A 15,538-nucleotide genomic window follows, 5' to 3' on the forward strand; every position below is an offset into this window, starting at 1 on the left:
GCTATGGGAAAACATTTGGGGAAAACAATCAAGCCCTTTTATTTAACTTTAGAGGTCAAAGATGCTGAAATTGAAAAGGCTAATTTTGTTCAATTGGGGAAAAAACCTGGCGATTTCCAAATTCACTTCTGAATAAAAGAATAACAAAATTTCTCTATCTCATTAAATTCGCCACCCTCCAATTTTACTACGGCTTTTATTTACCCTATCTTGTTAACTCTTCAGCCTCCTGACAGGTTAGGTTAAGAATCAAGAATTTCGAGTTACTTTTAAAGGCAGCAAAACGCTTACAGCGAAAATAGCCAATGAATACATGAAACGTCAGAAACTCTTTGTTAAAGTTGTCCAATAAATTAACTGGAGGGCGGGGCAACAGTGTAGAACCTGGTGTTGCATTAAATTACTTATTGATCAACGGAAAACACACAAATAACCAGAAAAATGCAGAACGTGTATTTTTATAGAGTATGCTAACAAATGACAACGTTAGATGTTTTAATCTAGCATTTTTAAGAAGGTTACATTAGTGTTCACGATCTTTATGATAAAGCAAACTTTGAACATTAGAGCTCTCCATTCTTTAGTAAACGTATTCCCATTTCCGAGGTACATCAAAGTCCTCACTACGTTTAGCTACGGAGCTCAAGAGATTCAGTTTCGATAATTAACGTTAACATTATTATATTGACATGCTTAGGCATATTTTCAATTAACTGTATTGTTAAAGGTTTTAAAAGCTTCGAATGTGCGTTTTATTTGCACGCTTTGAGCTCCTGCGAATAAAATCAAACGGTTCTCGTGAGAACCGAAGCTAACATTGCTAAGCTAACGACTAAACACATTGCAGTTCATCACCCAGAAGTGAACCACGGGCTGCGTGGAATGATAAATCTGGCTGTAGGAGTCAAGGAGCAGAGATGAAGAAGTGGAAATGGCGACAGGGTCGTCGAAAGGGTTGGCACAGAGGAAACCGACAGAGACCATCCAGCGACGAACAGTGGTAGCCATGTTAACGAAGCACAACACACAAATAAGACTCAAAAACGCACTTTATTATAACTCTACATATTGTCTCTCAACCTAGAATTGGCTTTAATATTTGCTGTTTATAGGCAGGAGTATAATGATGCTGGGCCGTCTCACAGAGCATCTCAGAAGGAACATGATAACCAATCTGCCTCAGCTTCTTCAACCTCTTCTTCCTCTAAATCCAACAGCGGAGTACCAGGTATCCTAATGATTACACCCTTTTCGGGGGACTTTTGGTGCAACTTGACAATAGAAGCAAAATAATAATAGAGATATATTAGACTGTCATCTTGATGTCCAATATTTTTTGTAATTAGATTCAAAAGGGCAAAATGCATACATTAAATAGGTTTATTACAAACATAACAATATGCATTAAGTGTTTGCTTCTGTTTATTTTGATGATGATGGATTTCCAGCAAATAAAAACCCTGAATTCAGAAGACTAGACTATTCAGTTTTACAGACTTACTTACTCAAAATACCCGTAAATGTTTCCAAGTAAGCAGGTTGTCAAAAAAACTTAATTGCTAAAGAAGTTGGCTGTTCAGAGTGCACCATTCAAGCATATTGATGTAAGGTTCAGTGGAAGGAAAAACTGTGTAGTTGTGTTGTGAAGGAGTCTTGTGGCTCTCCATGAAGTCAACCTGTCAATAGAACCACCAAAAAAGGCACCAGGAAAAACATAACACCAGTTCATTACATAATGTATTGACGATAAATTGGTTTTGATGTTCCAGTTATAGCTAATTGAGGGATGAAAATACAAACTATGGATTTCTCTGTTCTGTCAGAGCTGCCCGGTTTCTACTTTGACCCTGAGAAGAACCGTTACTTCCGTCTGCTTCCTGGACACAATAACTGCAACCCACTGACCAGAGAACAGCTGCAAGAAAAGGAAAGGGAGAAGCAGAGACATAAGAGACTGGCAGAAGATGAGTGTGCAGTAAGTGTGCTGTGAATGGATTATCTGCTTCTTCCAGTCTAATAACGTTGCATTTGTAAATTCAGCTGAGCAACATTAGCAGATTTTTCCTGTTAAGGACTGAGCCTCTGCCATTAAACCTGCATCTGTCTCTTTCAGAAGGCCCCAAGAACTGGATTGAACACATCCTTGTTGCTGCACAAAAGGCATCTTGGGCTGTTACCTGAGAACTCCTATTGCAGGTATGCAGATCACTACTGTGTGTGCACTATTCAGGGGGGAACATGGGGTCCACACATTTCAATTCCCACAGCTTTACTGCATTCCAGTAAGCGGCACCAGTAAAACTAAATGCAACTTCAGAAATTTTTGTTGTAAAAGAGTTTTATTATAGATATATTGGCCACTATTACTGTTGCTGGCCAATTTTTGATGTTGGATTCTAAATGACCATTAAAACCAACAAATTGACTTCAACAAGATTTTTAAATTAATCAAAATTCAAATAATGGAGAAGAAATTATTGTTTCCATGGTGGGACAGATTGTTAATGTGTCTTTACTTTAATAACCAGGCTTGTCCATGAGGTAAAAGTCAGCGGAATGACGCGCCACAAGCTGCAGATTCAGAGCACAGACAACAGCAACCCAAACACAGACAACTTCAGGATCATCGTGGTGAGAGCACTTCAAAATTGGAACTGCAATATATATCAAATCATAATTGTTACCACAATATCAATGTGTGCATTGTCACAATCACATGAGACTGCTTGGTAAGGTAAGGTAATTTTATTTATGTGGCACATTTTCAGCAACAGGGCAATTCAAAGTGCTTTACATAAATAAGAGGGAAGTACAAGAAACCAAAGGAAAGAGCGAAAGAAGAAAAAGGAAACAAAGAAAGTTTAGCCCCATGTTGCTCGGCTGCAATTTTTATTGGGGTTTTATCATTTCAGGGTTTTTAACTTTCTGCACAGTTAAAACTTGACTTGTCCAGATGGATGGACTTCACTGCCCTTGACGCACAAATTAGATACAGATTCAAGTTGAGAAAATGCTTATCCCGACAGGAAGTGGCTGTGGTAGGGGGGATTGTGACGATGGAAAGCAAGAAAAAAAATGAGAAAGTTGAGGTTTGATGACAATCGTTATCAGTGTTGGAGTTTTAAACAAAGGCAACGATTTGTTTTCCTGCTATTGTGTAGTTCAGCTCAAAATTAGTATAAAAAGCCCTCTCATTGGTTATCTCTTTTCCTTTCCTCGTCTCTCTCAGGGGGATTCTGTGTGTGAGCGAGTGTTCACCGTCAACGACGTGTCTCACGGTGGCTGCAAGTACGGCATTATGAACTTCAGCAGTGGGAGCCGGGGCTCTTTGTCCGTGGAAATGTGCGATAATCTGTACTTCACCAACCGCAAGGTGGTAGGGCATTCCTAGAAGACATTCATATACAGAGATCTACCTCGCTGTTCTGTGTGGTTTGCTGCCTCTAAACATTTATCAATGGTTTAGATGTGAATATTGTTCTTAAATGTACCAGTTATATTAAGGAGTCTGTTGTGTGTTTTTCAGGTGAACTCCATCTGCTGGGCCTCGGTTAACTACCCCGACTCTCATGTTTTGTATCCTTCCCCCTCAGCCTTCTGGTTTTATGTCGTCAATATTGTACATTTACAGTAAAAAAAAATTATATTAAGGCATAACAAAATCAAGTACATTGCTTGAAATTGTTTTTGGGTTTTTTTTACCACATATTGTATTGTACCTTCACTGATGGGTGACCGTTAGGTTGTGTCTGGTGGGAGCGGCTGACACCCCCGGCTGTGTTAGTTTACTCCCCGCGTCGCTCTTCAGCAACTCTAACCCAGGTTTGTCAGCTCCGTTTGTAACATTGACAGTAATATCGACATCTTTAACCAGATGATAGCATTTGTTGCGGTTTCTCATGTTTAACCTCAACACATTAGTGTAAACACAGACTGTAATCTCTCTTTTTTTCCTGACTTTTTTTCCCCAGATCAACCAGGGATGCTGTGTAGCTTCAAGATATCTACAGCTTGGTCCTGCGCGTGGTGCTTCAACCCACAGTTTGATAAGACCTTCAGCACTGGTTTGTTCTGCAGTCATTATTTTTCCTTTTAATACATCTGATACCGTGATCAGCCATCTGTATGCATGTGGAAGGTGAACCAATGTCACTTGGTTACAGATTAGCTTTGGCTTTGGCTAAGGATCTACAGCTTATGGTTAGGGTTTAGCTACATGCAAAACAGTTCATTGATTGGGGTACAGAAAAATGTTACAGCTTGCAGTAAGCAGGAGACAGACTAGTGTGTCACATTTGTCATAGCACTAGTCAAATTGCACTGGAATTTATTTAGGCTTAGCAAACTAAAGTGGATTTATATGAATGCCAAATAATTTGTCATTTCCCTTTCACGTCACAATTTTACCCTAGTTTGTGTTGAAATCCTTATAAGATACACTAAAGTTTGTTTTTGAAACTCAACACAATGCGAAGATGATCCGGGATATGAGTACCCATGCAAGCCGCTGTGGCTATATTAATGCCATTGTCGTGTTTGCAGGCCTGACTCGTCGGGTCATCGTCAAGGATGCAGAGACGGGACGGACGCAGACGTACGGCGTCGGCACCGACGTCTTGGCACAGCATTTTGCTCTCAGGGTGAGATTTTTGTCCTCTGCTCTAATGTAAGAAGAAGAACAAACCGAGGCACTGGAGTTAGATTTCCTCCACATCTCCAGGTTCCGGTCCTGTTTAACGGCTGCCGATCGGGGGAAATTTTCAGCATAGACCTCCGGCAGCGTGGCCGCAGGGATCACAGTTGGAAGGCCAGTCGCTTCCACCATGAGTCAGCCATCACCTCCGTACGAGTCCTGCAGGATGAGAACTATCTGCTGGCGGCAGACATGTTGGGTCAGGTCAGATCAGTTTGTTTCTTAAACTCTCGTTGGCATTTTAGTTCAGCTCATTGCTTTTTGTTTTGTTCTTTTGAAGAAGTGGAATATTGGTTAATAACCAAAGAGCTTTTTGAATTTCCTTATAGATCAAGACGTGGGATGTGCGAGTTAGGAAGCCTGTGCTGGAGTACAAAGGGCATCACAACGAGCATGCCTACCTCCCCATTCATGTCAATGAACATGAAGGCCTTTTGTTAGCAGGTAGGAGAAGATAATATATTCCTAGTTGTTAAATAGCAATAAAGCAAACTAAAACTGTAACTCACCAATTCACATTCACACAGTGGGCCAAGACTGCTACACAAGGCTGTGGAGCCTGAAGGATGGTCACCTGTTGAGGACCATCCCGTCGCCCCATCCAGCGGCCAACGACACGATCCCAAGTGTCGTCTTCTCCTCGAATCTGGGCGGCAGCACGGGGCTCCCCGGACTGCTCATGGCCGTCAAGCATGACCTGTACTACTTCCCATACAACACCGACTACCAGGACGGAGGAGAGCCATCGTTTTAATTCAGACGATGCCATAAAAATGGTCCCTTTAAAAAAATGTCTTGAAGTTGTAGTAATATTGTCCAGGAGACCGAATGTAGTTCTGGATTTAGCGGAAAGTCGAACGCAACCAGAGAACGTCCCGACTGTTGACCGCAGCTGGGTTTGGGTGACGCACTTTACAAGTTTACCGTTAAATATCCAATGTACACTTAGAGAATTGGTGCTGTGGATGTTTGACTGGATCGTCTCTTGGTGTTAGGAGAAAACAGAGCTACGAGAGCTTAAACATTGTTTGTTTTTCTTACGTCTCTTGAAAAGAGGAGCTTACAATAAACTTTTCCATAATTTTGTTACATTACAACCACAGACATTCCTGTTTTATTGGGATGACTGCCCAACGCATAGTAGCGTATACTTGAAAAATTGAGGAAGGATGCTTAGTTTTAAAAAATTCTACAAGCGCAAATCTGAAAAGTGTGGCATGGATTCCTATTCAACCTCCATTAATAACTTAGAACAACCTTTTAGTTGCAAGTGTTTTGCAAAATGGCTCAAATTCATTCAGATTGGACGAGGAGCGTCAATTTTAAAGTTTTGCCACAAATTCTTAATTGGATTTAGTTTTGGACTTTGACTAGGTCGCCATTTTGACATGATTTGATCTAGATTGTTCTATTGTAGCTCTCTTTGTGTTTTTAGGGGTGTTTTTCCTGCTGGAAAGTCAACCTCCTCTCTAACCAGATTCATCAGAGCATGATGCTGGTGCCTCTGTGTGCTTTTGCTTTTATTTTCCACACAGGACAGAATGTTCTAATTTGGTTTCATCTGACCAGAGCTGGTTCTTATAATAAACTTCAGACTAGTTTTAAGGCCTAGTTTGTGGACTCCCGAACTAATCGATGTCCAATATCTACGCAGCTCCTCCAGATTTACCCCATAGATGCTAACCAGATTAATAGTTTTACTTGGGTAATTAACTTTGAAAAGCTACTCTTTTCAAAGTTTATCCATATTTTAAAATAATTTATCAAACGAAAACAGTGGTGTGAATAAGCAGACTACGCTCCAGCCTCGTCTGAATCGTCTTTCTTTAAAACGTTCTTCAAACCGTAACCCTGGACTAGCAACATGATCTCAGTGGCATTTAAAATCTCAGGGGGAAACATTGTTTTTGTAAATGTGTTTGTGCCTAAATAAAGTGCTGCGTCATTCAGCAAGTGCATTTACTAAAGATGTTTCTGCTGATGTGTCTTGTTATTCAGGAGGATAATCCAGTTCCTAAAAGGACAGAAAACATTTTTCACATGTAACATAAACACACATACCCAACAGTTAACAGAAATGACACATAAAAGTGTCTCTTCAGTTTAATACATCCTGAATGAGAAATACATGAACACAAGTCGATGATCGGTTCCATGTGATATCTATATTCAGTGATAAGATCCGACTCAGGGGTCAAAAAGTGTTTTTTTACCCGAAGACTTTGTGACCAAGCCAGTTTCCGTACAGTCAAGTCTTATAATTCCCAGGTATTCTGCAGAAGAAAAACAAAAAACTGACCCAACACAAAGTTGTTAAATTCGCCGGATCATTCCAGCTGCAAATACTGCTCACTAAAAGCTACTAATATATCTCCCAGTTTGAGGAGCCAGCCTCAAACAGGTCTTTACTTCTACTGTTGTTTCTGTGAACCGGTGACCCAGTAAAAACACTATTGAGTTTTAACCTGTGGGTTTATTTTTGCTTTAACATAAAACAGAATCTTATCTAAAAAATATCCTTGTTACAGTAAACCTTTTCATTGCTTTATATACTGTACAGTCCTTATAAAACCTAAACAATTGAAATGGACAGCACAATTAAGGCTGTTGCATTGTTTTGGGTCACTTGAGTGTACACCAGCAATGACTAATTACAGTTATTAAGTAGTAATTACTGTTATTTATACATATAGTTATCTATTAGGTAAAGGTAACAATTACTTGCATATTAACTATTAGGTTATTGTACTGTTTGAAATGCATCTTGATGCAACAGAACAACCTGTCAGTCAATCAGGAATAAAAGAGTAAAGTTTGCATCATTTCTCTTCATGAAGCAAACAATACTCCTGGAGGAACTAACTTGCAGGCAATTACTAAGTATGGTTCATACTTTGCTCTCCAAATCACCCATACAATTGGCTCCGAACTACACAAAAGGTGCTAAACGTATGAGAATGTCATACTGAAAAGGATTGTCGAAGGGCTACAGAGCCTAAATCTACAGTAAAGGGAGATCTACAGATAGACAATGAAAGTAACCTGAATTCAGCCTCAAGCAGGCATCACTTAGCCTCTTCTCAAAATTCAAGTTGCGTCTATTTTTAACTGGTATTCACAGTGTAAACTTTAGGCATACTGACGTCAGTTCGATCAAACAGAAGTGATGTGAGACCAGCAATAAAACATAATTAACAGTCCCATAGTCCTGCAGCCTCGAGAATGGTGCAACATCCCATTACTGAGGTTTTGTCCTCCAGTGTTCCTGGGAGGCTTACATCTTTGACCGTTCCAGCTCTTCCCGTCCTGCTAGAGTTCCCCGGATTTCTGGCTACAGCCGTTGCAGACGCGCACCGGGTGGTCCCAGCCTCGGGACGGCACCGGGCGGCGCTCCTGAGAGCAGTCGTCACACACTCCCTGGCCGCAGGCGCGGCAGTGGTGGATGGACAGTCGTGGCGTGAACTCCCTTTGGCACTCACAGCAGGACTGAATGTCCTGGTCTGGGACCCAGTAGGCAGGGCGAGCAGCGTCCTTTACTAGACCTGGAAGAAAGAAATCCTTAGTGGGTATCGGGATTTCTAACCCTATACCAAATTTAAGACTTTTTAATACTTATGAATGACATTTAAGACCTACAGCTCAAACAAAATGTATGAATTTCGCCCAGCCAAATGGCAGTAAATTTGGACTTACCCATAATGTTGCTAAAAAAGCTAGCAAGCTAGCAGGGGCATGATAGTAGTGAATCATAAGCTGCGCTCCATCTACCCTGGAAGTTGGAACCTGGAGCTACGTGTGATGCCAGACCCGAGGTAACATCATACTAGATAAGAAGTTGGAATTTCATCATGGCGGCGCCCATACTCATTGTTTGCAGCAGCTCTTACAAGCATCATTTTATGTTTTACTTTCCATAAGCAAACACTACTTTTAATTTGTTCAGTTTATAGTTACAGGGGCTACATGTAACATTGAATTTAGAGACACTCTTACACGCGTCTTGTGAAATAAACATGTCTCCTCCCCTTAACTGTTGATGCGAAGAGCGGCCATATTGAACTTCACTTTAAAAGTTGTGACTTGGGGTAGCCTGAGTTGGTCCCAGTTTCCCAGTGGCCAGTCTGATTTAGGATGGACTTCAGTTGATTTTACTGACTGAGAGGTCAGTAAATTTTCCAGCTCTGAGTACAACTGGAACACAGCAATCAAATGCAATGAAGACGTCTGTGTGTGACTCAAACTTTTGCAGGACAAAAAAGTCCCATGAGAAAAAAAAAAATAGAATATACGCAATTAAATAGCCCTACCTAGACAAAATTTAAGACCTATGAATATCACATTTAAGGCCTTCATTTTAGATGCATGAATTTAATACTTTTTAAGGCTGCCCTGACACCTGATAAGATGCTAATAAAAATATAGTTAAAACATTTATTATATTTTAATCAAATACACGTTTTGGTCTGAAATCTTTGAACAACGTAATGCTCACCTAAAGGTATGTCAATGGCACCAACGACGGCACCCAAAGTGTTTTGAACTGCCTCGCCAACCTTTCTCGCTATCAGGGTGCCTCCCTCTTCCTCCAAGGCAGCATCCAGTAACTCTGAAACAGAAACCATCCAATCAGACACAAGATCCCAATATAACAGTGAACACAAAAGGACTGGGGTGTCTGTTTGCACGATGGTTTCCTTTGCCCTTGAATACAGATAGACAGTCCTGATCACAAGTTTACATGCAATTATTGTTGGCATGATTCCCATATTGACCCTTAAAAACTATTTAGTGCACAAGCTGGAATTTATGCTGGATTTTCAACTATCCACACAAAGCCAATTTTATATTTACCGGCTCAAATCTATACATATATAGCTCAATTCATATCAGGAGCCTAGATTTTTGGGACTAATATCCAGTCAATGTGTAGCGCCAAACAACCAGCTGATAAAGAAAACAATGAGTCAGACCATGACGTCTGTTTTTAAGACATACGGTACATTCATCTCAGACTTTGACCCTGGACAGGTCAAGCCAGGAAAGCAGCTTCAATAAACTCTACCAATTCTGCCAAGAGCCATTAGCTATATGTGACCGTATCCATTCTAAATTAGTATGGATGAGAAAGAATATGCAATAAATTCAAACTTCTACACCCATTTCTCATTTTTTATGATCATTAAAGTTGTTTGTTGCACTTAATTAAAAGCCCAAATTGAAAGTTTTATTGTTTTTTTACCCGTTGAAATTCCTCGGTTGTGAAAACAAGCATCGCAGACCCGGACCGGCGCGAGCCCCCAGCCCCTCTCCGGGACCGGCCGGGTTTTGGAAGAACAGGCGTCGCAGAAACCCTCACCACAGGCGCGGCAGTGGTGCTTGGTGTCATTGGGCTGAAACTCCTCCCCACATTTGTGACAATTCTTGAACCGGTTACAAAAAGAAAAGAAATATCAAAAAGACAAGTCAGACATAAGTCTGTACCATATGGCCAGCATGCATTATTTTATAGCTGCGCACCAAGATAAGGGAATTAGGTTTCCAGTAGGCAGGAGCAATCTGGTCGGTCAACCAGGAAGTGACCGCTTTGGCAGGTTTGACGCTGAGTTCGGAGACGGACTGAGAAATGTATTTGACTCCATCCAACAACCTTTGGGCTGCATTGTTGTTGTCTTTCAAAAAGCCATCAGACTGAACAAAAGGAAAACAAACAAATGTATGATTACGGAAATGACCGCTTCCAAGGAGGCATTAGCTTTTGATATCAATGAACATTTTTTAACAAAGTTTGATTTAATTCACGTTTCCTGCTGATATTTAACGGTTAGCTGAGCTTAGAGCTTACCCCAGGCCAGATGTGCTGGATCTCTGTCCTCACCACTGTTTCCACCGGATCCTGGTTTCCATACCAGTACTGTCTGCTTCTGTAGATTACTCCGCAGTTCGGGCACTCGATTACATATCTGGACAAAGGTGTTGGTGTCATCACAGAAAAGATAGATAAGGAAGCTCCATTTGTATCTAAATAACATACAAAAGAAATTGAGCCATTTCCAAGCATCTTCTGAAGGCTTGTGTAGACTCACCCTGACCAGGCATAGATGGCCAGGCCAAACCACGGTGAGTCGGATGAGGCAGTCGTCTTGGGAACCACAATCACTTCCTTGCCGCCCTCGTAGCAGGCCTGAGTGAGTCCACACAGAAACTGAGAACCTTAACAAACAGACATCTTGTCATAATCTCACGTTCTGCTCTGCTTGCACTTGCCTTGCAAGTGTAGATGCGGTTGTCGTACTGCGCAGAGTAGCGGCAACGATGTTTGGCTTCATGGTCGAGTCCCTCTTTTAAGTGATTCATGCTTCTCTTGCAGCCTGACCTGCAAACAAGAAAAAGACTATGTTAATCTTTAATACAACAGATTCTGTTTGAGTCAGAAATTCACTTTTCAGCAGGATGATATAATTTTTTGCAATATCCTGTAAGTCCAGAAGTGCTTGGACACTGAATTATTTACAAATATTTAAGGTAGTTTACTACTGACTAATTGGTCACTCGCTTGGCAGTGACCTCCGACATGGGGAGGCGTCATTAACAGTAAATTTCATGGTTTTTTGTTTTTGTTTTTTGTCATTAATGATCTTGTAAAAACATACATACCCACAGCTGAGGCAGATGCTGGAGCAGGTGAAATACTCATCTGGGAAAAAGGAGTTACTTGTCATTCGTTCATCTGGGATCTCCCCACAGAAACGCTCACTCAAGGCCTGAGCAACAGAAGCAGGTTAGTTTTACAGGAAGCACAGCAGCAGAAATGTGCAGGCGCCGTGATTAAGACAAGCATCAACACCTGCAGAGCCTTGAAGATGACGCTTGCAGAACGCGGCGATCGGGTGTTGTTGTTATCCAACTGCTGCTCCAGGCTGCGCAGCAATCCGCTGAAGTCTGTGGGAGGGTTGTAGGTGCGAGTCCCACGGTACTGGATGGAGCTGAAAGCCTCAGGGAAAAGCCCCAGTTTCCTGAATCGTTCCTGGAGCAGACGCTCAGCTGACTCAGACAGTTTGTCTAAATGTAGAGAACACGGACAGAGAGGAATGGGTCACATTGAGGAGCTCCTCTCCTTTTGGACTAATACAGGGTTACTGCAGGTTTCACCAACTCAAATGTAAGACTTTTTAAGGCCATCATGAATGGAATTCAAGACAATTTAAGATACATGTCTTAAATTCCATTCAAATAAACATGTTTCCACTACATCTCACTGCTGTTGATGCGAGGAGCAGCCATATTGAAACCCAAGTCGTAACTTGAGGTAGTCAGAGTTGCTCCCAGTTTCTCCGACATGGGGAGGCGTTGCAACTGATTTTACTGACTGGGAGGTCAGTACATTTCTTCAATTCCAAGTACAATGAAGATGTTTGTGTGTGACTCAAATTTTTCCTGACAGAAAAGTCCCATTAAAAAAAATAGATACAATATACGTGATTGAAATTTAAGACCTCTGAACAACATATTTAAGGCCAACTTACTTTTTAAAAAAGTATTTAAGATATTTCAAGGCCTTAATTTTAGACATATAAAGTTAAGACTTTTTACACTTGACCTGACGCAATGAAATTTATTTGATTCTAATCTAATCTGGCAGGCTAGATACCTGATCCCAGAAGCTTGGTGTGGACGGTCTCATGGAAGATAATCACCGCTGGACCCAGAGTTGACAGCGGAACGTCCAGACCGCAGCGGGCCGTTGTTGCCTTCAGCTCTTTTGTAAAGTGTTTCAGGTAGGCATCTGACGCGTCTCCGAGGAACTTAAAGAGATCGTCGTGGAGACGGTCCGCATGTGTTCGGTAGATAACCACGTCAGAAACAGCCAGGACTTTCAGAAGAAGACGCGTTCGCTGACCTTGGTTAGCTCCTGATGAGTGGAAAAAAAAATTGGTTAACAAAGGCCAGGTGACAGCGGTGGTAAGCAAATAACTAGGCAATTAAATAATTTGTCCCATACCGGCCCCAAGCAAACCCTCTGTGTCAATGACTACAACTCTATGGATAGGGTCCAAAGCTGCCCAAACACCCACAGTGCAAGACTCTTGTGTGGGGGAGGTCTTAAACACTTCTCTTCCAAGAAAGAAGGTGTGGTTCAGGGTGTAAGATTTGCCCTCCCCGGTGTTGCCAAAGATGGAGACCACCTTGAGGAGCTCATCAGGGGTGCAGCCAAGTGCGCTGACAAAGTCCTCCTCATTCTTCACCTGAGAATCCACATGACATCATATCAATTATTATATCATGTAGGACCCTATTAATCATGATGACTTGATTATTAAAATAATTGTCAACAAATTTAGTAATCGATTAATCAATAACTGGAGTATAAAGACTCAAAAAAGGCAACTTTCTGAAAGTAAACATTAAGCCAAAACCGTACAAACAATATATATTTTTGCATTTAAGTCCTAAGTCCTCATAATGCATTTTGCATTCCTTGAGTGGCATAGTTTTAGCTTTACCCTGTTGTAATTCAATATCACATTTTAGGCAATAAAATGTTTTTTATTTTCTCATTTAAAATGGGAATTTAATTGTTTATTTGCATCTTTTAGCAGGAGATCATACAATTGTATAAAAAGGGCTTGTGTGATTAAAGAAAACTTCTCGAGAATGTGCCAATTTTTCTATCCGATCAGAATAATCGATTACTAAAATGACCATTAGTTGAAGCCGTCATTTATCATGTAAAAATAAAGAGCTGCTGTTGGAAAAAAAAAAAAATCTATTTTCATGGCTGTTACCTGCATTTCCTCCCTCTCATCAACCAGCAGGAAGCTGCACACTTTCTCCAGCTTCGACTTGAGGATCTCCATCTCCGACTCCCCATCGGTCACGCTGCTCTCGTGAGGCGCCTTGGCGGGGGGATAAGGCGTCAGAGGGTGCTTCCGCTTGTTGACTCCGCCATGAGTGCGTTTCTGGCAGTCCAAACACAGGTTGATCTTACAGCCCTGGCAGCGCACCACCGCTCTGAGTCTGCCGGCGCAGCTGTTGTCACCTTTACAGGCGTCGCAGAAGGGAACGTGACCCGCCGTGATCCGAACCCGGTCGTGATTCCTCATGCGCTCCTGGCGGTGGAGCTCCAGTTCACAGCGGGTGCACTGCAAGCTGCCGCATTCATCGCATTCGAACGCAGCCTCGTCTGACCCTCCACAGGCGTAGCTCTCCTGGCAAACCAGCACTGTGTTCATTCCTTTATCCACCGCCGGACTTTGGCCACTCATGGTAAACCTGAAAGGTTGATTCCCCTTAATAAACAGGAGAATTAATGTACTTATTAATATTTTAAAAACTCAGCCCTTTAAAGAGAAGCAGCAAGATTATTCATACATTATTGAAGTGAAAGGAAATTATACATGGTTTTCCTTTTTTTTTAACCACTAGACAATCTGAAAAGTGTGGATTCCATTTGTTTTCATCTCTTTAATTCTGATACCAAATCAAATGCAATGCAACCAACTTCTTTCAAATTTAGTCGAAGGTGTTGCAATATAATATATAGTATGCAATATAAAAACAAATGTTTTGGAGGAGTAAACAGTAACAGTCCTGCTAACAAGCAGGATCATGACGATCTGCAGAGATCCACAGTTCAGGTGGGAGAATCTGCTGACAGGACATTATTGGTTATGCATTCCAGACATCTGCTCTTTATGACAGAACCGTATTTGAAGAAAAACCATGAGACGTCTTTGTTACAAGTTTATCACAAGCCATGTAGGAGACACAGCAAACTTGTGGAGGAGGGGTTCTAATCAGATGACACCAATATTAAGCTTTTGGGGCAAACTCCATATGTGGCAGAAAAAAGTGGTGCAAATTCATCTAAGCACACAACACTGAAATATGGTGATGGTAGCATAAGACTATTTTCTAATGGGAACAGGAATTTGGTTAGAGTTGATGGGAAGATGGGTGGAGCTAAGCTGATGTTTACCGATGTTCTTTGTTGATCTGAATGGAAAGCTAATAATTGTATTGAGAGGAATCTATGACGCATCTATGACGTGCCAATTAATATTTATATCTCAAAAAGTCTTAAAAATAACAAGGTCATTTTTTAAAATTATTCTTATTATTATTCATAAACATAACTCAGTCTCGGGTACAACAGTGGTAGGAGACACTTTCCAAACCTATTAAATATAATTTTTCATGATGACATAAAAATCTGTTAGGTAGCATTAAGAAACGCGGCAGCTCACCAGATGGTGCTAAGTTTCAAGTCAGGGTCCTCAATAATGAACAGCCGTAAGCTAACAGCAGCTACTACACAAAGAGACAACTCACTTCTGAGGAGACAAACAAACCTAATTTAAGTCAATTTATCCGGCAGTTCTCACCCACTCGTAGGACGGTTCTCAGGTTGAAGACTCGGTCTAAAACTGGACCTGTCTGCCGTCCAGGACCATCCTGCCTACTGCCACATATAGCTGCTCCGTCGGCAAAGCTAAGCTATGTCGTATCAGCTGCCACTGGTTAGATGTTGTTGCAGCTGATCGGCTTGTTTTTACACAAGGGTCAAGAGTCAGCGTAACGCAGTGCATCACGGGAAATATAGTTTGTTTATTTTGTGTGCTATGACCCAATTCACTTCGAAGGAACAATGAGCATAATTGTAATTTATCGTAAAATCAAAACAATTTAGCCCCTGCTTAAACTCTACTAACAGTTGCAAAAAGCGAATTAAAAACTTTCTGACGCGGCAGCTTGAACATTTTATACTACCCAAAATGCTTTGCGCCTCACAGCTGCTGTACGGTTCGTTTGTATTAAACATGGGCGTACACCGAATAACGCAGCGGC

The 15,538-nt window shown here is 41.3% G+C and overlaps 2 protein-coding genes across 9 annotated transcripts; one reads left to right on the forward strand and one right to left on the reverse strand.

Annotated features, from left to right (window-relative positions):
* Positions 1-419: 419 nt before the first annotated feature.
* dcaf4 (DDB1 and CUL4 associated factor 4) lies at positions 420-6,660 on the forward strand. 3 transcript variants are annotated; one of them, XM_023347756.1, is made up of 13 exons: positions 420-997; positions 1,113-1,228; positions 1,824-1,975; positions 2,114-2,196; positions 2,529-2,631; positions 3,230-3,376; positions 3,527-3,576; positions 3,743-3,822; positions 3,972-4,064; positions 4,543-4,640; positions 4,721-4,897; positions 5,023-5,137; positions 5,221-6,660. In XM_023347756.1, exons 1-13 carry the CDS (start codon positions 918-920, stop codon positions 5,445-5,447), a joined length of 1,521 nt encoding a protein of 506 aa, XP_023203524.1. In that variant the 5' UTR covers positions 420-917; the 3' UTR covers positions 5,448-6,660. The 3 variants fall into 3 exon arrangements, with proteins under 3 accessions (XP_023203524.1, XP_014327705.2, XP_023203523.1); XM_014472219.2 differs by having other exon boundaries at positions 422-1,000; XM_023347755.1 differs by having other exon boundaries at positions 422-1,000; positions 3,230-3,373.
* Positions 6,661-6,761: 101 nt separating this feature from the next.
* On the reverse strand, positions 6,762-15,337 carry LOC102234718 (zinc finger FYVE domain-containing protein 1-like). Of its 6 annotated transcripts, none has more exons than XM_023347753.1 (13): positions 15,076-15,337; positions 13,477-13,963; positions 12,693-12,936; positions 12,342-12,602; positions 11,538-11,752; positions 11,348-11,454; positions 10,958-11,066; positions 10,777-10,874; positions 10,536-10,653; positions 10,211-10,381; positions 9,933-10,113; positions 9,186-9,299; positions 6,762-8,235 (listed from the first exon to the last, which is right to left on the reverse strand). In XM_023347753.1, the coding sequence occupies exons 2-13, from the start codon at positions 13,954-13,956 to the stop codon at positions 8,003-8,005; spliced, it is 2,331 nt and encodes a 776-aa protein (XP_023203521.1). In that variant the 5' UTR covers positions 13,957-13,963; positions 15,076-15,337; the 3' UTR covers positions 6,762-8,002. The 6 variants fall into 6 exon arrangements, with proteins under 6 accessions (XP_023203521.1, XP_023203519.1, XP_005808378.1 ...); XM_023347751.1 differs by having other exon boundaries at positions 13,477-13,980; positions 15,080-15,336; XM_005808321.2 differs by having other exon boundaries at positions 13,477-13,980; positions 15,076-15,336.
* Between the last annotated feature and the right edge of the window lie 201 nt (positions 15,338-15,538).

Source organism: Xiphophorus maculatus, chromosome 15, assembly GCF_002775205.1.
Source record: "Xiphophorus maculatus strain JP 163 A chromosome 15, X_maculatus-5.0-male, whole genome shotgun sequence".
NCBI lineage: Eukaryota > Metazoa > Chordata > Actinopteri > Cyprinodontiformes > Poeciliidae > Xiphophorus > Xiphophorus maculatus.

Coding starts and splice junctions, on each gene's coding strand:
- dcaf4 (XM_014472219.2), top strand. CDS start 918: ATGAAGAAGTGGAAATGGCGACAGGGTCGTCGAAAGGGTTGGCACAGA. Junction 1,976..2,113: donor TGGCAGAAGATGAGTGTGCA/GTAAGTGTGCTG, acceptor TGTCTCTTTCAG/AAGGCCCCAAGAACTGGATT. Junction 4,898..5,022: donor CGGCAGACATGTTGGGTCAG/GTCAGATCAGTT, acceptor ATTTCCTTATAG/ATCAAGACGTGGGATGTGCG.
- LOC102234718 (XM_023347753.1), bottom strand. CDS start 13,956: ATGAGTGGCCAAAGTCCGGCGGTGGATAAAGGAATGAACACAGTGCTG. Junction 11,455..11,537: donor TCATCTTCAAGGCTCTGCAG/GTGTTGATGCTT, acceptor TCTGTTGCTCAG/GCCTTGAGTGAGCGTTTCTG. Junction 10,875..10,957: donor ACCGCATCTACACTTGCAAG/GCAAGTGCAAGC, acceptor GGACTCACTCAG/GCCTGCTACGAGGGCGGCAA.